Source organism: Malus domestica, chromosome 16 (genome assembly GCF_042453785.1).
Source record: "Malus domestica chromosome 16, GDT2T_hap1".
Taxonomy (NCBI): domain Eukaryota; kingdom Viridiplantae; phylum Streptophyta; class Magnoliopsida; order Rosales; family Rosaceae; genus Malus; species Malus domestica.
This window is the reverse complement of record NC_091676.1, coordinates 6,723,488-6,746,196: the sequence shown is the minus strand read 5'-3', so window position 1 is coordinate 6,746,196 and position 22,709 is coordinate 6,723,488. Positions and strand designations below refer to the sequence as shown.

General features: G+C 35.6%; 2 protein-coding genes across 2 annotated transcripts; one reads left to right on the top strand and one right to left on the bottom strand.

The window, feature by feature from the left end:
• Window positions 1-3,534: 3,534 nt before the first annotated feature.
• LOC103425500 (polygalacturonase At1g48100) lies at window positions 3,535-6,353 on the bottom strand. Its single transcript, XM_008363583.4, has 7 exons — window positions 6,041-6,353; window positions 5,790-5,918; window positions 5,451-5,627; window positions 5,122-5,329; window positions 4,541-4,622; window positions 4,257-4,365; window positions 3,535-4,128 (listed from the first exon to the last, which is right to left on the bottom strand). Exons 1-7 carry the CDS (start codon window positions 6,302-6,304, stop codon window positions 3,697-3,699), a joined length of 1,401 nt encoding a protein of 466 aa, XP_008361805.2. The 5' UTR covers window positions 6,305-6,353; the 3' UTR covers window positions 3,535-3,696.
• An 11,635-nt stretch (window positions 6,354-17,988) lies between these two features.
• Window positions 17,989-21,157, top strand: LOC103403044 (cysteine-rich receptor-like protein kinase 3). Its single transcript, XM_029096378.2, has 7 exons — window positions 17,989-18,891; window positions 19,209-19,322; window positions 19,410-19,558; window positions 19,642-19,852; window positions 19,935-20,169; window positions 20,265-20,409; window positions 20,517-21,157. The coding sequence occupies exons 1-7, from the start codon at window positions 18,123-18,125 to the stop codon at window positions 20,847-20,849; spliced, it is 1,956 nt and encodes a 651-aa protein (XP_028952211.1). The 5' UTR covers window positions 17,989-18,122; the 3' UTR covers window positions 20,850-21,157.
• The last annotated feature ends 1,552 nt before the right edge of the window (window positions 21,158-22,709 follow it).

Genomic DNA, 22,709 nt, shown 5'->3' with positions numbered 1-22,709 from the left:
AACCCGTTGGATACCTATTAAAATATCGGTAACGTGAAAAACCGATAATATCGGCGAAATATTACCGATATTATCGGCATTTCAGACATTGGCCGAGACTTGGTTGGATTAGGATAAAGAATCCTAATCCGAGTATAGTTTTGGTTTGGCCATGATGAGATTGGGTGCTATAAATAAAAAGGGGGTGCATCATTCAAAGTTCCCCAACTCAACACACAAACTGCCTTGCACAAACTTTCGCTCTACGCAAAACCTCTCAACAACCTTGAGATTTTTGTTTTCTCTTTCGCCAACACATTTTTAGTTTGGATAAACAGCATTGTTGTCGTAGAATCAGCCGACCGCGGAGCACCTTCAGTTTGGATAAACAGCACTGCGTCGAGGCCGACTGGTTACCTATCCAAGTCTCAGCCAAGAAGGATTTTCAATTTTTTTTTTGCAGACGTCATCTCATTAGCCTTCTCGGCGAAGTGAGGTGTTACAGATTTTTAGGCTCGGCACATTGAAGCCGAGTTTTTTATGATTGGATATTCACAAGTAAGTTTTAGAGTTCAACATTCTAACGGTCGAACGACATTTACTATCAAGACATACATCTCTTTTGAGTATTTGTGTCCGTATAGTTTGGAGCCAGTTCGGCATGCTTATACTCTTATGAATATAATCACCATAACCGAACCTGGCACCGACGATCTGTGAACTTCGCAAGACTAACAGCCTTGTCTTCAGGCTCTAGAACCCGAAGGCCGAGACTTGTTCCTTCCTCGGCCGCAGTCGCAAGATCAAGAAGTCAACAGCGCGCTCAACGCAACATCAACAAATTTTACTCCCCGGCCGAGCTCGGCCGTTGAGTTAGCACGCCCTGCACACAACCGAATGACATAGTTAGCTCATTAGTTACTTGGCATGCGCGCCACGTAGCCTTGGTAGTTTTTAGGGTCAACAATATGCGAGCGTATAGTAGTATTATATATAGGTAAACTATATATATAGTACTACTATACGTTCATATAGGTAAACTCTATACGTGTAAATATATAGGTAAACTATATAGGGGTGTGATATCCACACACCCCTTTTACTTCTCACACACCTTTTTAATTTTCGGTTGTTGGATCGAATGAAGTGAAGAAGATCAATGGACAAAAATTGAAAAAGGGTGTGTGAGAAGTAAAAAGGGGTGTGTGGATAGCACACCCCGACTATATATGTACACACACACACACGTATATATATATATATATATATATATATATATATATATATATATATATATATATATATATATATATATATATATATTGAGCTTATGGTAGTCATATATACATTTGAACATATATATGTGTGTTAGGGGTAATAATATGTACAATAATTATATTTTTATTAAGGTGAGTAATAACATTTATTGATTTTATTTTGAATATTGTGGTACAAATTGTAAATATTTTGTAATAATAGGTTAATTACTTCTATACTTGGCAGTCATTTTTAAATTTGGATTTTATTTGGATGTTCATAACTAGATAAGTTTTTATCTAGAAAATAAAAGTTGTACGAGTCTATATTTAAATAACCATTAAGTTTATTTATTTTTAAAGAAAATTTGTGGAAAGTAGTGTGTGAAAAGATGTAAAAAAAAATGACGTTATCACAGGCTGGGCCCTGCAGATTTGGACCGATGTAAGGTGAAGCTAATAGTGGAGTGAGTTGGTTAACCAAAACTTTTAGGGTGCGTTTGGTACGCAGACGGGACGGGACGGGACGGAACGGGGTGCGTTTGGTACGCAGACGGGACGGGACGGAACGAATGTGTAATTTTTGAAAAAGACATGAGGTATATTTGTCTTAAAATGGTAAAATATTGTGTTTCACATACGTGGAACAAACCCGTTCCAAGGGGGGAGGTGGAACGCAAAAACACCCAAAATCTGTCCCGTGGAACAGCCCGTTCCACCTATTTTTGGCGCACCAAACGCGGAACGGAACGCCTCGTCCCGTTCCGTCAAGTCCCGTCCCGCGTACCAAATGCACCCTTAAGGAATGATCAAATACTCAAAGACATAAAAAAAGGAGTAAACAGACAGTACGTGCATGATTATTTACCCTAAAGAAACAGGCACCACATCATCTTATTTGTTTATGTAAAATTTCTTAGGCCATGCGCGTGCGTTGAGGCCCCCTAAAGCCTGCGCTGGACGGTACGATCACCCACCTCCTCTTCCATTACCTCCACCAAAACCCCCTCACAAACACCTTAAAGTTTAAACATTACCATCCATCCAACTCAAAAGCTAAGTCAGACCCACTCAAACGGGTCCGGGTTTTAAAATATGGACACTTTTGTTAGTAAAATAACGAGTGATCAGAATAGATGATTTAAAGTGAGCACAAATTTAAATAATTGAGACAACATCAGGTTATAATTACTATACCGAAGGAGAATCAACCCAGGGTATTTCATACAAAACCTTTGAGTCTTTGAGTCTTTTAAGGTCTCGATTTTCTTGTTCTTGTGGGTTAAACTGGTTTTGATTGATTTCTTAGTACTGATCTTACTTGTATTCTAGGTTATTGTTTAGATTTGTTTCCTAATTATATTTATATTGTACTTTGGTTCTTCTATAAATTTCGCCAATGTGGAGAAAATAAAGTACTACGTACGAGTTTACCATCACCAAACCTTTGTTGTAATTTTGTGAGATTAAGAGAAAATTCATAAGGATAATGCTTTTGTTCCTTGTGGTGAGACTTACTTGTCCCCCACTTACAATTAACAAACATTTACCATCAAAACATCATATTTAGAACCGTTTATACTCTTTATCATCATCTAAATATCATATCTACAAAAAATCCTTCAATTTAAAGATCGTTTAGTCATCCATACGTGTTAAACCAATTAACGGTTTTGATAACAAGTAGCATTCTCATGATGAACCGTCCATTTGTTTTATGCAAATTGTTTGTACCATACTTAGGGCCTCCGTATTTAGATCTCGTATAAATACTCGGGGAACTCAAATGTAATTATGTAATAAATGAAGGGGCAAATATGTAATAAGTGAGGAGCCCTTATTCTATAAAATGACTCCTCACCCTCCTCATTAAAGGAGGCCAAGTCTTAGGCCATGGGAAGAGAGCACACAGAAAATAGGCTAGAGAGCACACTGCCTCTAGCCTCCTTGTATATTCATCATTCAGAGTGAAACAATATCAACATCAGTGTGGACGTAGCCCAAACATTGGCGTGAACCACGATACATCTTGTGTTCTTTACTTTGTTGCAGATTCACGGTCGGATTTACGTTGTTCCAAGACCCCTCCGGTTTTGTGCATCAACATATATGAATGGCTAAAATTAAGATCTCCAAATTGAATAATTTTTTGCATATAAAGAGAATGAACGGTTCTGATTATGATGTTCGGATGGTAAATGTTCGTTAATCACGGAAGGGACACAAGCATTATCCAATTCATAAATTTAATCTTAAAACCTGTATTTTTAGTAGATGAATGAAAGACGATGCTAATACGTATCACATTATTTGCTTTTATTCGTAATACAAAGTTTACAAACTGAATTATTACATTACAAAGAACACATAAGCTAACACCATCACATTCAATCACTAAATATATTTTTGTAGAATGGAAGCTATCAAGGAAGCCATGCACTAAAATATTCAATAAATTTTTCTAACAAATAATATTCTTCTCGTGTGACTTTGCTATATTCTTGAGTAGTGGACTCCCATCTCTTCCCAAGCAGTAGTCTATGCTTGAAGGAACCAATGGAGCTTTTGTCTTCCCGTAAGAGTTTTGACACCAATCAAGTCCAGGTGATGAACTCAGCTTCTCAGAGATTGGCTTGAGCTGAATATCAATAATGTCCACATCTGTGCATGGAGTGTCACTGCTACAATTTAGAAGAATAGGCTGCTGTGTATAATTCCCGGTAATCCGTTCGTATTTAACACCTGAGATTGCTACAGCTCCTCTATGGTTTTTCTTGCTCATAATTTTTTTTAATTTGTTGTCACAATAGTTCTGGTCTATCACTATAGGTTTGCCCACATTGGAAACCTCGATATTCGAAAATGATACATTCTTCACAGATCCCCGTCCGCCCTGTAAAAATCAAGGATTTAATTAGCTGAATCGAATTCATCTGCGTTACATAGAAAATGGGTTTAATTGAAACTATTTTAGTAAGAACATATAATTAGGTTTAATATATATATTATGCATTTATATACCGGCCAAGTCTTGATCCTAACTCCTAATTGAGTGTTGTTGAATGAAATGTCGTTCACAATAATGTTTGAGACACATGCTGTACTTTGGTTTCCTCCAAGTCCTCCTAGACTGTAAGAACAAAAAGAAATAATAAATTGATGCATCACCAAGATAATACTAATTCTAAAAAACTCGTACATACTACAGAAATTAAAAAGAATTAAAATTGAAAAAGGATCATAATTAATTTTTAAATTTGATATTAAATAATAAAATTGGTGATCGACAATGCAATATGACATACCTTATGCCATGGCCAGGGCCACATTTAATATGATGAACATGAACATTATCGCAGCCTGTTTGTATGGACACACAGTCGTCTCCTGTTAAAATTAAAAGTAGAAATTAACCACACAAATTTAAAAGTACATAATTATAAAGTGGAGTTCGATCAGACCCGCAGTGTAGCCAGAGATTTTAAAAAGTCAAGTCGGCAAGTTGCGCTATTTTTTTCCTAATTCTGCATTCCCTCCTGGCTTCAATGGCAGTTTACCGTTTAAAATAATTTTTTAGCCACCATGAAAGTTTTTCAAAATTTTCTTCCTCGTACCAGCTACCTATACTTTCAAGTGTGCAATGCACCATCTAGGCACTAGGAACTGACTGGTTTTAAGGGGAAAAAAATTGTGTTGCTATTGACCCTTCAAAAATATGAATGCACTCTTTTATATATATGTACAAATTTTCCTCTTGTGTTTCATAAATTTGAAATGCCCATAGATTTTTTGGAGTGTCAATAATAACTCTCATGGAAACGACAAAAAGAAAGGAGGGAGTAATTTATGATCACGTATATCTTATGGCCTGATTGTTAATTCTTACCACAGCCAATAGTAGAATGCTGAATTTCCACATTTTTGGTGTTTTGCAAGTGAATGCCGTCAGTGTTTGGGCTATTCTCTGGTGAAGTTATGGTAATGTTGTCAACTTTGATCGACGCAGAGTTGTCAAATTTTAGATGGCACTGAGGGCTGTTTAAAATTTTGATATCGCGAACTGTGACGTCAAAGCCTGAATAAAATCTTAAAGCCTGCATTCAATGAAGAAATATTATGGAAAGAGCTTGCAGGAAATTATAATGCATGCATGTCATCAAGTTAATTAAATCATGATTAAGAAAATAATTAGACAACAAGAGAAAAAATAATTACAGTGGGTTTCGATTTCGGGACGTGGTTGGACTTGCTCCACCAGTCAAAGCCCTGGCCATCAACACTACCAGTGCCCTGGATGGTGAAGTTATGGACGTATTTTAAGTTTATCCATTGTAACAAACCGGAATCTGGCCAGGAACCTACTTTTGAAGGAGCCAAGAGAGTTCCATCTATCTGTTGGAATTCCAAATTAACAAATTAATTATGTTTGCATATTTAACATTTTTAACTTGGAGAAAAGCATGTCCTTTTTACACTTTTCCATTTATTTAATTATTTCGTAATATAGAAGAATATGGTGATAAAGTGATAAAAGAAGAGAGAAAATTAATAAACCTGAAGAACAAGGTCAGGCATACACGCGCCTTCAAGTGTTATGGGGTGGACGAGGAACTTGAATCCTGATGGGATTTCGACAGTTGCCCCCTTAACCCTGCAGGCAGCTTTCCATGCTGCTAAGAGTGCCTGCATATTAGGTGGCATTAGCTCAAGATAAATAGAAAATATGTTATTCTCTCTGGCTCTCCAAAACAAACACACACAATGCAGTTATGCAAACACGTCTACACTTTCCGTTATTGTTTTACCTTTGAATCATCGGAGACTCCATCACCCTTGGCTCCGAATGACAGGACGGGGAAAGTTGTTCGAGAACCAGAGGGGGGAAGAGGGGCTGGAGCAGGGCCAGGAAAATGTGATTTATGACTGCCACCCTTCCCTTCATGATGTTCATTATGTGGTTTGCTCTTCTTGTTGTGATGAGTTCTTGCGTCAATTGAAACTGTAAAAAATGTGACACAGACAATCAAAAATAAAAAAAGGAGAGTAGATGAATTTCTACTTCTCTTCATCTTTATTTTAAGCTTTATGTCTTCTTAGATCAAAGAGAGGTATTGTTATTTCTGAGTTTCCTTGAAGCATGAGTATTTATAGACAGTTTGTATAGGGGTCTTTTACGAAAATAGCCTTACTTGGATTCTTTTCTTACCCTTCATCTCTCTAGCTCGCTTTTAATTATACTATGCATCTATATGCGTTAGGGTTTAGGGCTAAATTATCAGTCTTCCAAGTAATTACTTAAGTTGTAGTCGAAAATTTCATTTCATGCAGTTTTCCTCAAGACGGCTACATACGCGAAAAAAGGAACAAACTGATTACAAATTCAGAGTATTATTTCACTCAAAGGAATAAAAGATGTTACATATTTGCCAAGACAGCTACGTACATAACATGAAAATTTACATTTTACCAAACTCCTTTCCCACCAACTAAATTGCAAAGTGTATTTATAAAAACCAAATTTTTATCAAACAAAGAGTAAATAATAGAAGAGTTATTATCAGAAATTACCATTTGCTTGACGAAAGTTTGCTCTACAAATCAATTTTCATTGGGTCAAGATACTTTATCCGACGAAAAAAATTTAGTCGACCAAACATGGTCAACGTTTAGGGTTTTGTCAAAGGCTTTGCGCGACAAAAAAAATTTGCAGTGCAAAGTAAATTTTGTTGGGCAATATTTTGGCACCAAGGGGGAAAAATTGGTGTGTATTGTATCACCATTTGCTCGACGAAAATTCACTTCATCATCTTATAGTTCGTCGGGCAAAGTATACTAAGCCGTTGGGCAAAAGTCCACGATACTTGACAAAAAACTCACCGACACTTTTTTTGCAGTTTTCCTCAAGACGGCTACATACGCGAAAAAAGGAACAAACTGATTACAAATTCAGAGTATTATTTCACTCAAAGGAATACAAGATGTTACATATTTGCCAAGACAGCTACATACATAACATGAAAATTTACATTTTACCAAACTCCTTTCCCACCAACTAAATTGCAAAGTGTATTTATAAAAACCAAATTTTTATCAAACAAAGAGTAAATAATAGAAGAGTTATTATCAGAAATTACCATTTGCTTGACGAAAGTTTGCTCTACAAATCAATTTTCATTGGGTCAAGATACTTTATCCGACGAAAAAAACTTTAGTCGACCAAACATGGTCAACGTTTAGGTTTTTGTCAAAGGCTTTGCGCGACAAAAAAAATTTGCAGTGCAAAGTAAATTTTGTTGGGCAATATTTTGGCACCAAGGGGGAAAAATTGGTGTGTATTGGATCACCATTTGCTCAACGAAAATTCACTTCATCATCTTATAGTTCGTCGGGCAAAGTATACTAAGCCGTTTGGCAAAAGTCCACGATACTTGACAAAAAACTCACCGACACTTTTTTTGCTCAACGGTGTTATTAGACTTCGTGCCTTCTCTTTCTCTTTCTCCTTTCTATTCTTCTTCCTTCCCCGCGCTGCTCTCTGTTCTTCCCAATTCATTAAAAGACTATGTGCCTTCTCTTTCTCCTTCTCATTTCTTTTCTTCTTCCTCCCCGCACTGCTCTTTGCTCCTTACAAAAATCTGTCTCTCTCTCACTCACACTCACACTCATCGCCCATTACCCAATAAAGAGAGGAAACACAAATAGTTTTTAAGGTTTCTACGTGAACACATGCCTAACGCCAACAAAAAATTAATCTTTGATTGATTGAGCTGTCATTAGTAGATATTATATTCTATATTTTTACCCTAATCTGAGTTATAATTTATTTTTGTTTTGTGAGAATTTGGATACTTTGCTTTATATTTTGATTAAAACATAACATGTAAGTCTACTTTGTGCAACAAGTGATGAAACAAGGGATTTTTGGAGTAATTCCAATTGGAATAGATTCGCAAGTCAATGACGATGATTGTGTCAAAATCGCAGCCCAAAATTCCAATTCGTTTTATCGTAGCAATTAAATGAAGGAAGATGAGCAATGATGCCAGATTCACGTTTTTGGCGTTGTGGCCCATAATTAAAGATGACGGTTTTTTTTAGGAAACTTCCCTTTGCAAAATTATAGGAGATGTTTTTATCTTTTCAACGCCACCTCGTATGCCTGATTTGGTGCTGATTTGGTCATAAAACGTGTGGATTCTTTCGCTGACCAGATTACCCAAGTTAAAATAAGAATGTGTTTTCTAGTTATATGAATTTATTTGGATTTCCAGATTTGTTGGGAAACCTATTTTAGATAGGATTTGGATTTCTAAGTCTATTTCTATGTTGAGTTTGGAGCCCCAAAGGGATAGAACGTTTTCGCTAGGACAATTCAGTTTAGGAGCTTTGGCAATTTACAACTTTATTCTACAAGGGTGTTTTCTACCTTTTCTTCTTAATAATATTTTTTCTTTTCTTCAAAACAAGTAATCAAATGCAGTTTATGTTGGAATGCTACCCTGAAATTGATGAATCATTTTTGTGATTGATAATTGTAAGTTCACTTAAGGTGAATGTCACGCTCTTAAGGGTTCATGGGTTTTCAAAAGGTTTTCACAAAACTTTATTGAGTCTTGCATTTTTAGATTTGATTAGAATATCATAGACAGATTGCATGTTGGATATATGCTTTAGCTTGATGCCACAAGTAGAATATGCATTAGACACTCATATGTAATTGATAGAACTACATAGAATTGTTAATGATGATGGCTAAATTCTAGTGCCTTTTACTCTTGAATTCCTAAACGGTGTGTTTTGTGTACTTTCTTTGATTCAATTTCTTGCTGACTTAGTTAATTTATTTACTTTCTTGAAATCTTTATTTGATTTCACAATTTCAATCTTTTCTGAATTTTGTATCGATCATACTTAATTATAAATTGATTTTAAACTTAATTGTACGTTCATATCAATTCATGTGGAAAACGACCTTGCTTGACCTATACTGCTACAATTACTTTGTCCTCTTACAAGTATTTTTTTGGTATTTTTAACTCTATTTTGGCAGGCTGTAAAAATCATATCATACTGCATAGTCAGCTCCTGCGCACAGGTTGCCCACCGCTCCATGAGCTTCGCCAGAGAGGAAGCTGGCCAATGCAAGAAAGACCAGTGACAAAGAGGTGAACTGCTTAAAGCTCATGGCACCCATTGTTTTTGTGTTTGCCATATTGATACTTGATTTAAACTTTTGAGTAATATTACTACCCAAATTTATAGAAGAAAAATTTTATTTGAACCCATATAACTGCTCTTTACACCTAGCTTACTTACTATATTCATATTATTTTTAATTAAACTATCAATATCTTTTTTAACCCAAATTTATTACCGAAACTTCCCTCACAAACCCAATTCAATATGTTGATGCACAAAATCAGTGAGGACTTTGGTACAACAGAAAGTGTCAAGTTTGTGACTTTCGCTAGATTGCTCCGGTCACTTATATGGATAAGTATATAAATGGATAGAGACAAGGAAGCAAACACAAGATGTACGTGGTTCACCCAGATTGACTACGTCCATGGAGTAGAGGAGTTCTCATTAATTGTGAAGGGTTTACACAAGTACATAGGTTCAAGCTCTCCTTTAGTAAGTACTAGTGAATGATTTAGTACAAATGACATTAGAGATTATTGTGGGAGAATGATCTCCTTTTATAGAAGAGAGTTTCTAGCTTTGTTCTGACATTGACACGTGTCGTGTTGTGATTGGCCTCTGATATTGACACGTGCCGCGCTGTGATTGGCCTCTTGGTTGGAGGGAAACTCTTCTGGGTCCTTGATGGTATAACGTTGACCGGTGTTTGGTAGTTTCGAGATTGGTCAAGTATGATACAAATACAATATATAAATTTATCTTTACACCCATGCTATTAACTTATTGAATTTGGCTTTTTTTCCGAGTTTCCAGGCTGCGGTGACGGGGAAGTCTAGAATTGTGCAAGAGCTTAAGGAATCACCTTCGGTTCCTATAATCCAGGAACATAAATAAAATGATAAGACGAATTCACCTCCTCGTCAATTAGGTATGGTTATTAAAGTGTAGCCACAAGCAAAGAAAGCTAAAACCGATCGGCCAAGGAGGTAGTGAAGAACCAACAAACACAATGAAAACCCCACATGTAGATACAGAAAAACTTTAAAGGTAAGGAAGACGGTTAATGTAGGTGATCGAAATTGCTCAGGTCAGTGAGGACTCACTCACTCACCCGTGGTATTGATAAGTCCATTGTTGTTGCCCAAACATGTCTTGTTTCCTAGCTATCGTGATGACAGTGAAGATGACTAGTAGTTTTGTTCAATGTCTTTACAGAGAAGTTAAAGTTGATTAACTTATAATTTAAAAAAAAATAATGAAAAATGCTTGAAAATTTTGAGTTTTAATGATAAGGACAAAATAAATGGTAAAATGAATAGTACCATGATTGACTTTTTAGTGTAAAAATGTGGTTTTTCGTTAAAGTGAACAGTACTGTGAGCTTTTCATTAAAGTTGCCTAAAAAAAAGTTGCATAAATCAATACATATCTTAGTTGGAGGATTCAAAACTTCAAAATCACTATCTATCCGTAAAAAAGAGCTCATTTTCTTTGTGAGAGCGTCTTAAGAGTTTGATAAATGGGTTTTGGGTTTTGTTGATACAATTTTGTTTTATTGTTAAGTTCATCTTATACTTTATGGTAATAATGCAATATGGTAAAAAGACACTTTCTATTTAAAATTTAAGCTGAGTATAGAAAAAAGTTATATGAGTTTAAATAAAATTTCCCTTTATAAAATTAGGAAAATCAATTTGTAAGATTGACCGTCATAACAAGTGACATGACGATATATTATCAATTTAATAATTTCATTCATATTTATAAGACAGAAATTTTCAAATCTTAAATGATAAACCCTAAACCTAAAACGCATTTTAGTAATACACATTTGTAACATCATCTGCTTGGTTTAGTCAAACCTTAATTTTTGCATTGGTTCAACCACATATATATAGCGAGAGCATGCAGTCCACATGGTAATAAATCGTCCCCCATTTCGATTTTGTTTTCCTTTCCATTTGCAATCGATCACCATCGTACATGTTTTCCGGTAATTACCAAAAAAATGTGAACAGAAAGTTTCCGATCAAATCATGACTTTCTATTTCCATTTTCTTGGCGATATGGAAAAATATGTGAAAACATATAAGCCATTTTTTTTAGAGTAAACTGTCGATCTCTCTCCTGAACTTTTACTTAACTTTCGATTTACCCCCTAAACTTTTAAATTGAAAAATTAAGGATTTAAACTAATTTTTTTTGGCCGATTTCCCCCTATTGTTAGTTTTTCATTCATTCAATCTAAATTCCTATTAAATAAAAACATGTGCACAACATGTAAGGATAGTTTTGTCGCTTCGTTCTTTAAAATAATTGAAAACCCTAGCCTTCTAAAATGTTGACCTGTGCAAATCTGTGTGATTCTATAGGTTTTGTGTCTAAATGTCTAGCGAAGTGACTTTTTTGTTCTCAAAGGAGAGTCACATGCTGTGCATGTGATAAAAATTAACGTTAATTTGGATGGAATCTATGGAAACTAGTCGTAGGAGGGAAATCGGCAAAAAAAAATTAGTTTAAGTCCTTGATTTTCCAATTTAAAAGTTTAGGGGATCAATCGAAAATTAGGTGAAAATTCAAGGGAGAAATCTACAGTTTACTCTTTATTATGAAATTGTCACGTAATTAATATTAATAATTACATGATATTTTAAGTGAATGGGGGTCGAGGAGGGGGGAGGGTGTCGGTGTGGACACAATTATTCAGAGGGTGGATGCACATGGTGCGCAAGCACTACATGACTTTTGAAGCTCATGAAGAAGTTTTGATCCATTCCCCCCCCCCTCCCTCTCCCCCCTCTCCCCCCCCCCCCCCCCCCCCCCAAGGATTTTGTGGATAGGATGGACAAGTGATACTAACTCAATCCGTGATTATTTTCAAAACTTATAATTCTATACAGATGGACGTCTTCAAATCGAAGCAGTTACACATTTACTTAGAGACATTGCGCCACCAAGAATAAATTTGTCTTTCAATTTTAATATAATTGTACGAACATTTCAATTTTAATATAATTAAATAATTTTTTTATATTATAATATCTTTTGAGATTAATATAATAAAAATTAATTATTATCTATATGATTTGAAAATAAAATTCAAACAGTTTGGCCGACGAATTAAGTCGTCAAGCATGTGTTTTAATTATAAAAAAAATAAAAAATTCTCTATATTGCTTGCCCGATAACTATATGTTTCATTTTTTTCCGTAAAATACAATTTTGCCCTATGAAATTATTTGGTTGGACAAGTTTTGTTCGTCGAGCAAAGTTGGTCAACGCATTTTGCTCAACAAAAATCTCTTCGGTATTTCATCCAACAAACTACATTTGTCCGACGGTTTTTTATTTTCGTCGAGCAAAACTTTGTGCAACGAATTTTGCCCAACAAAGTTCTGTTAGGCATAACTTTGGGCGACGAAACCTTATTTTCCAAACCAAATTATTTCGTCTGGAAAAGATTTTATTTTATTTTTTTATTGTGTAATCATAATTCTTATTCTACCAAAAAAAACCCTAACATAAAGTACCGAAATTACCTTAAACACAAAATGCACCAAATTGCTAACTTTTCCATTATGAATAAGCTGGATGAGGAAAAGTAATGTATTTGTTAGGAATATGGATAACATTCTTAATCCTTAATCTTGTATTTTAATTTAGTTCATAATTGGAAGGTGCTGGAATCTAAAGCCCAAAGTTAATGAATGATTGATCTGGATAATGGGGTTGTCTTCCATGTAAAAAGACAATAAGCTAGTGGTAGTAACACCAAAGTTTCAGATTATATTATACCAAGGGCGGCCAAAGTCTCCAACCTTATCTAGAACAGAACCGGAATTAGTAGATTAAAGAAAGAAAAATATGTCTTCACCTGACAAATTAAGATTTGTTTTATAATAATAGACACTTTAATTTCATAGAAGTGCAAAATAGAGGACAAAGTAGGAGAGGGAGATGGTCCTACGTTTTTAGTTCAAGCAAAGAGAATGTTCACCAACCAAAACCAGCAGAAGGTGATGGCAAAAGGTCCTATGTTTTTAGTTCAAGCAAAGAGAATGTTCACCAACCAAAACCAGCAGAAGGTGATGGCAAAAGGTCCTATGTTTTTAGTTCAAGCAAAGAGAATGTTCACCGACCAAAACCAGCAGATGGGGATGGCAAAAGGAGAATATTTGTGATTGAGAAAGTGGAGAGAGTCTCACTTTCTTTTCGTTTTGGCATGCATGATAAAACAAATATAAAAGGAGTGGCAGGTTTTATAGCTACAAGTTGGAAACCCCATTGGTCATTTACAATATTAAGGGATGTGATATCTACACACCCATGTTTACTTCTCACACCCTTTTAAATTTTCGGCCGTCAGATTAGATAAATTGAAGAAGATCAACAATGAGAAATTAACAAGGGATGTGTGAGAGGTAAAAAAATGTGTATGAATAGCACACCCCTACTTTAATTGAAGTTTCTAGGGTTTGTAGCTTTTTTGGGTGAAAAGAGAAGAGAAAGAGAAGGTGGTTCACACGTTGATGAAAAGGCTGTGTGGTGCGAATCAGGAAATGCTATAATGCTAGGGTTTAAGCTCTCTGTCTTCCTCTCGCACGCCGCTCTCTGTCTTCCTCTCGCACGCCGTGGGCCACAGGTGGAACCGGTCGGCGCCATTATGCAGCCGCTTTATATATCGTTATTGCCGCCCAGTTCTTTCATTTGTAACTCATTACAAGTGATATTCTACACAAATTAATTTATACTGATGGAGAAAATGAGGGTTTAAAGTCATGACAGTTGGTTGAAAAAAAAAACCTGACCATCAATAAGCAATTCATCAGTTACAAGTCGTAAGTCATCATTGTGATAAATATAATGTTAATCAACTTTAAATCAAAGAATTCACTACCGCCCCATCATGTAGTATGAGAAGGTTATGGGAGGGAATTTAGTCTGCCATCGATGTGGTAGGATGCGACTTATACCTAAAAAAAATTAGTATGCAAATGCTTTGAAATTGATAATTTACATTTATTATTTGGTTGGAGAAATTTTCAAACAAATAGGTTTTGAAAGGATGTAAAATGCTCATGACAAGAAAATGTAAATTTTAAGGCTTACTTTGCTTATTAAAGAGAATAAATAAATGAGATCTCAAATCTACATCTCTAAATTGAATTAGAACGATTCACATTTATATCTGTCAAAAACAGAAATAAAACATACATGTGATCTTAAAATTTCAAACTTGCATCTTTTCATTAAAAATGTTCTAACTAGGATTAAACATTTCATATTTATCTTGTTTCAGTTTTTTTATGCGAGATTATTAGGTTTGCTTTCTATTGGCTTATTTATTTGGGTTTGGGATGCGAGAGTACTGATGTATATATGCTTTCCATAAAAAAAAGTTAGATGATTGCTTGGTTGGATTGTGTTACTTGCAGTTTTCTTCGCTTGCACAGCTATGAAGTTTGAAGCTGAAAATATTATGAATTAGATATTGAACCGGTGTATCGACACGTTCCAACTTGGCTCTTTTTCTTTATGGGATCCGTTTACTTTGTGTTGGTTTTTCTATGAAGAAATGCGATAACATGCTCCTAATAAAATTGGTTCTTCATATATTGCAACTGCAAGTCAATAAATTTAAAAAACAACAATAACAACAATGTTTTACATCATTGGTTCGTGAAGAAGAGAAAGCCAATACAAGTAAGTTGTACTAAAGATGCAAAATCATGAGTCCACTTGAAAGTAAGTTCAAATTTATATATTACTTCAATGTATTCCTAGGGAAAGAGTGAATCTCATATTTCATTATTTCCTTTTGAGTATAAATTTATTTTTGTAGAGTGTTTAATGACTAAAGTTGTTCGTTATATCTTGAATTTGTTACAATAAAAATCATGTTCATTGTTTTACTAAAAAGAAAAAACACAATCATTTACAAATTAACGTATCAACTAACAAAACATGTTTTTAGAGGCGCTCTGCGTTCATAATTGAAAAAAAAAAAAAAAACCTCTCGCATACTCGTGAGCGCATGCGGATAAACTAATATAATATTAAATCATACATTTTAGCACTAAAAGACTAAAAATCATGTTAAATAAGTATAATACGATGCCAAAAACATTTTGAAGTTTTGTATCGAAACTTCAAAAATTTTATGCATTCATGCGTCTTTTCATGCATGCCAAAAGACCACCAATTGGAACAAAAAGAAACACAAACATTTTTGTTGTGGGCTTGAGAAACCAAATACAAGCTCGACCATTATGGCTCCGGAAACAGGCTTCTTCAGATTGAGCCTCCTACGTTGTAAAAAATTGATTGGGCCTCGGATTCGATATGTCCTTTTCACTGATTCGAGAAGCCGCATCTCCATCCACATGGCCCCACCCAATTGGTTGTGAAATTGTCAACGCTGAAAGCTCTTTTGGCCTCATCCAAAAGCCGGAAGATGGAGGAACCGAAAGCTCCTCCGCATTTCGTAATTTATTTCCTAACGGCAGCAACTCCGCTAGCAGACTTTGACGGTTGACTCTGACTTTTTTTACAACTTGTAACATGAGACCTTACTGTCATTACTCATTAGCGCTTAATTATGAATACTATTTTTTAATATGCTCGATAATATTTTAACATATGTTTTATTATTTTGAAAAATAATTATTTAATTTTTCTTGAGGACTTTAGAGCATCTTCAAAATAAGAGTAACAAAGTCCACATAAGTAATAGTTGTAAAAGAAAAACAGTGTTAGTATTTTCTAACTGAATGTCAATTCCAATGTGGTATAACATGGAATGACAATAAAGGAAGTTGTTGTCCAATTTAATTGCAGCTTCAAATCTATTCTTTAGTGATTGTTTTTCATCATTTAATTATTATTATTTTGTTTTAAAAATATTTATTACAATTATGAAAATAAATAATAGTTTAAATTTGACAGATTGATTGGAGAAAAATATTTGAAAAATGTTCAAATTGTCACATAAGCCTTCAAATTTAAAATTTATGTTTAAAATTCAACATCTCCTTTAGATGTGGTTTTAAAGAACAAAAAACATGTAACATTTTCTAATTGTATCTCTCACTTATGTTTTCTTTTATCACATAGTAAATAAACACATGAGTAACCTGTAAATGAAACTTAATTCTTAATTTTTAATTTGATTACGGACCAGTCCCACATCGGAAAAAAGAAAGATTTTTTATGAATTTAAGTAAATTGGCCTACTTCCCATATTGCTAATTGATTTTAAAGAACCTCAATTTTCTTCAATATCATTTCAATTACCGACAAACGAGCATGAAGAGGTTTCGAACTTAGAACACGTTGAATTGAGTTCAAAGAAAAAGTATCATTTCAATTCTTAATTTTTTGAATTTCATCTAGTATTACGGCCTAATAATATTAGGCTTTTTAACCAAAATGGTCCATGAGATTTGCCTAACTCCTTACTTTGGTCATTGAGATTTGAAATCAATAGAAGTGGTCCCTAAGATTGTCCACCATCAATCATTTTGATCCCTTGGTGAAAAATTATGTTAAATAAGGATCGAAATGACAAAATTACCCTCAATATATTAAACAATAGGACAAAATGATTTGACAAAAATTGAGGGTATTTTTGTCATTTTATTCTTATTTTATGGAGATTTTTCATAGAATGACCAAAATGATTGATTGTGGACAAACTCAAGGACCAATTCTATCGATTTCAAATCTCAAGGATCAAAGTAAGGAGTTATCCAAATCTCACGGACCATTTTGGCTGAAAAGCCATAATATTATTCTTTACTTAAAAAATGAGAAGCTAATATATCCATGTATCCCATCTTCATTTTCACCCGACAAAGCGCCTATAACCAGTCTACCCAGACCCTGTGTCACCACTTGGTCACTCTATCACCGTCATATCTATTGTACTGTCACAATTGGTTAATGAGAAATTTTATTTAGACCCATATAATCTCTTTTTATACCCAACTTATTTTCTACACTCATATTACTTTTAACAAATCTATTAATATCTCTTTAAACTGAAATTTACGACCTAAACTACCCTCACAAACCCAATTCAATATGTAAATTTATCTTTACATCCATTTAGAAAATATAAATCCAAAATCGAGAACTGTATAATACTTGAAATGAAGCATTAAGAACTGTACGAAAGCATGTTTGCAAAGAAGGTCAATACCAATGCAGCAAGGTACAACAAAGAGGTGAACAATTGCAGGCCTTGATTGTTAAATCATAGATTGATGTCAAGGAAATTAAAATTTCATAGTATAGTCTCCATCTCCATGTTCTTTATTTCTTTTTATGTAGCATTGGTTGTCATGATCACATTAAAACTTTTGTCTCTTATTTTTTTTCTCTTGTAACTCTTTATTTTAGCCAGAATGAATATAAGATAAAGATTGTGTGGTGGTAGGGTTTGATTATTAGATGTGGGTTTATTGATAGTTTCTAGTTTCATTCTTAATTTTATCTTGTACTTGATGGTAATTTATGCAATAAGATAAAAAAAATTATTTACATTTAAAATTTAAGTTTGATGTATAATACTATAATGTGGTTATACGAGTTCAAATAAAAAATTTCTCCATTAATCGTTTCAACTTTTCCGGTTTTCAAATTTAGAAAAAGCCACAACATTTTCTTGAATCCCAATTACCCTATAAACACAGATTACTCAATCCAACCATTTTCATACAACTTTGTACCAAATCAAACTCTAACATGTCCAAATTTATCTTACTTTGGTTCTTTCCTCTGTTTTTGTTTCTAAATAGTGCTCGGTCTGATCCGAGGGCCACTCAGGCAGCTATGATATGCACAAACGACACAGCTCCGATCCCAGAACGTCAAACCTTCATCGCCAACTTCTTAGCAGCCATGGACGCCGTCACCCCACAGATTGCCACCCGAAAATACGCCACCGCCGTCACCGGAACTGGAAACGCCACCGTTTTCGCTTTCGGCGAGTGCATGAGAGACCTCTCCAAGCAAGACTGCGACCTCTGCTTCGCCCAGTGCAAGACCAAGGTTTTAGGGTGCCTCCCGTTTCAGAAAGGAACTCTCGGCGGCCGCCTTTTCTTCGACGGTTGCTATCTCCGGTACGATGATTTCGATTTCTTCAACCAGAGCTTGAGTCCCCAGGACAGGACCGTTTGTGGGGACAGAGATTTTGGTCGGAATCGGACAGTTTTTAAGGATAATGCTCTGAGGTTGGTGAGGAATTTGAGCTCGACGTCGCCTAAGAATGATGGGTTTTCTGCTGGGTTTGCGGTGGGTGAAGGGAACGTTTCGGTTTACGGGTTGGCGCAGTGTTGGGAGTTTGTGAAGGGGCCTGGTTGCGAGGAGTGTTTGGCTGACGCCGTTAGGAGAATCGGGTCTTGCCCTCCGAAAGAAGAAGGGAGGGTTTTGAATGCTGGTTGTTACTTGAGGTATTCGACTCAGAAGTTCTATGATAACAATACAGTCACCGATGATGTAGGCCAAAATGGAGGTTAGTTGTTTTTTTCTTGTTCGAGCGATATTCTAATCTAATCTAAACTCCAGTTATGCAGAGCGGACTGCTCTATGATTAACTGGAACTTTTTACATTTTCTCGTTTACCGTCTAAGAAAAGTTCAATTTTTTGGTAGTTTGGATTCAAATTTCGGACCATCTGATTTGATTTTAGAGTTTGATGTGATGAATGGCGATGATTTGTTTCTTAAAGTAGGAAACTTGAAATTGTGTGGACTTGTAAATTTTGGTTTTGTGTTGTTAATGCTGGAATATATTGCTGAGTGACAATTTCATATGCAAATTGTTTGACAGGACGCCGCGGCTTGGCGATAGCTTTGGCTGTAACATCTGCTGCATTTGCTGTTGTGCTGACTATTTCCGCAGTTGCTTTCTGTGCAAGGAAGAAAATACTGACGAGGAGGAAAGGTACCACGGTTTTGATTTGATATTCTGTTTAGATGCTTCTTTCTTTAAGCTTTGGATTAATTTTATTTTCTTGTTTTAATTTCACAGCTGCTTCAGAGAAAAAGCAATTCGGAGCTCTGTTGGCCACTGTGAATAAGTCCCAACTCAATTTTTCATACGAAGTTCTCGAAAAGGCCACCAATTACTTTCATGATTCCAACAAGCTTGGGCAAGGAGGATCTGGCTCAGTGTATAAGGTAATTTCTCCTTTCGTTCTGCGTAGGTATCAGATTTCGATAAATGGAATTGACTGGGGAGTTTTTCCTTTATGTCAACACAGGGAGTTTTGCCGGATGGCAAGGTTGTTGCCATAAAGAGGCTGTTCTTCAACACAAGGCAATGGGTGGATCATTTCTTCAATGAAGTCAATTTGATCAGCGGAATCCATCATAAAAATCTTGTAAAGCTGTTGGGATGCAGCATTACAGGCCCCGAAAGCCTTCTTGTTTATGAGTATGTCCCAAATAAAAGCCTTCATGATTATTTTATTGGTAATTTTCTCTACTCCGTTGGTTTTTCACATCATCAGTCGATTTACATATTCTTACAGTTCATCCCTCTATCAATTTTCAGTGAAAAATAATGTGGAACCACTGAGGTGGGATTTGAGGTATAAAATCGTACTGGGAACAGCTGAGGGCTTGGCCTATCTTCACGAAGAATCGAAATTGAGGATCATTCATAGGGATATAAAACTGAGCAACATTCTGCTCGACGAGGAATTCATGGCGAAGATTGCTGATTTTGGACTTGCTAGAATGTTCCCTGAAGATAAAACTCACATAAGCACTGCCATTGCTGGCACACTGTAAGCTGCGCTCCGCCTGTTTTCGTTTTTATTTTTTGCTTCAAAGACTTCTTTATCTTTTCTAACATAGAAGAGTACTAAATTTTCTTGCTTAGAGGTTATATGGCTCCAGAGTATATCGTTCGTGGCAAGTTGACTGAGAAGGCGGATGTTTACAGTTTTGGAGTTCTTGTCATCGAAATCGTCTGTGGAAAGAGGAACATTTCCGTCCTTTCAAGTTCGATTTCTATCCTACAGATGGTAAACAAAATTGTTTCTCTTGCATATCCGCTAAATCTTTATTTCGTGAACAAATTTTCACATCCGCTTTTCAGTAATCATAATTTAACCTATCTTATTTCATAAAGACCTGGGATCTTTATGGAACGTGTAGGTTATGTGATGCTGTCGATCCACTCCTAGAAGGTAAGTTTGAAAATGAAGAAGCATCTCGATTACTTCAAATCGGGTTACTTTGTGTGCAAGCTTCAGCAGAGCTGCGGCCGGCAATGTCATTAGTCGTGAAAATGCTTACCGAAAATCTTGAGATTCCTCAGCCAACACAGCCACCATTTCTCAATTCTGGTAGCGCGGAATTCAACAGGAAAATTCCGTCGCGTAATTTCAATTCTCTGCCTGCGGAGTCTAACACGCAATCTTCGAAGAATAGCATGACTCAGAGCTGGATTGAGCCTAGATGAACATTTTGTATTTCAGCATCCACAATGTAAATTTTGCAAGTTCAGATGATCTATGAGCTAAAGCAATCCCCACAGACCCTTTTGGATATCAGTGATCCAGCTCTGTAGCTCCCACAGTGTAATTACAGTCAAATTTTGTGTAACTTCTGTATGTTTTTACAACACGGGTAACTACAGCTGAATGCCCTTTGTAAAATATATGTAGAGAAATATTTGAGAATAGTTCTGAATTTCTGATATATGTAATACGGAGGTGGATCCATGGGAGCACCTTTTTTTATATGATATTTTAAAACGCGTTTTTCTAAGGCCCACTCCGTGTGAAAAAAGTTAGACGTTCGGATCATTAAAATACTTCGCACAATGATCAACACCATGTCACGTAATGATATGTCTATCGTGTTATGTCATGTTTATTTATTTAAACAACCCTATTATCTGTTAGTCCCTTTTCAAATAACAACAAAATCAAAGTTACGAAAGTGATGCTCTATTAATTTCTTTCTTTGAATAATCAATTAAATCAGCATTTTCAAATGACGGTGAGAATTATACTTAAACAAACAACCATTCTAAAGTCAAAGTTAAAACAAAAAATAATCCAAGATTAACAATTAATCAAGGAAGGATATTGCTAATGCCAGCAAAGTTAAATAAAAAAATAATCCAAGATTAGTGGTTAACCAAGGAAGGATATTGCTAATGCCGGCTCTTATAGTTCACACGGAGTGCACATGCAGATCAAACAGCTCCCAACAATTTTAAAACACCGCGTTGAATCCATTGAATTTTATGGAAATATCATATATCTGGAACGCTCAAAAACTAAATATAATTAGTCTGGCAATTTTTCTCTGCAAAGTTAATTAAATATGTTTTCTGGTTTGATTTGGTACACTGTAACTGTATATGTAAATACAATGAGTGATTATTGTAGACATCGAAATTTCGTAAATAAATGCTGACCGATAAATCAAAGTGTCAACGCTCATGTATTACATAAATTTTACACGTAGCGCGTGACTCAACGAAAATTGAAATGAGTTGGAAAAGTCATCAAATAGGACACGTGTCAACACCTGGCAGAAACGACTTATTTCATCTGGGATATTATATTCAAAATTAGGCATTGGAAAATTCTATAAATACAAGCCCATTTCATTCATTTAAAGGGAGGAATTTCATATTACACCTTGAAGCTCTGAAGCTCTGAAACTCCGAAGCTCTCAAGCATCCAGGTTCCCGAAGAATCGAGAAAGCTCTCTTCGTTCTTCGTTCATCGTTCTTCCAAGATCAAGCCCAAACGGCCCTTTGGATCAACAATCATCCACCAATTCAAGATCAAGCCCCGACGGCCCTTGAAGAAAGTGTTCTTCGTTCTTCGTTCATCGTTCTTCCAAGATCAAGCCCAAACGGCCCTTTGGATCAACAATCATCCACCAATTCAAGATCAAGCCCCGACGACCCTTTGAAGAAACTTCCAACAGTTCATCCAAGATCAAGCCTTGACGGCCCTTGGATCAACGAAATATCCACCAATCAACACCTTACGGAGATCGAATCAGAGGATCAAAATAGAGAGAGATTGTAACCCAAAATCATCAAATACATAATACTTTGTTTGTGCACGTCGTTTCTTGTCTCTTTCGTTTCAGGAATTTTCCGTGTTCACAAATTGGCACGCCCGGTGGGACAATCTCTGCCTCTCATCTCTTTCTCCGTTCAAGAAATTCAAGCACACTTCCAAAATTAATGGCATCAAGGAAGGCTCAAACTGTTCCCGCAACCGGTGCAAAGAACAAAAGCGTCCTCGTCGCAACTGGTGTCACTTTGGGCATCACGACTCGAAGCATGGCAAGA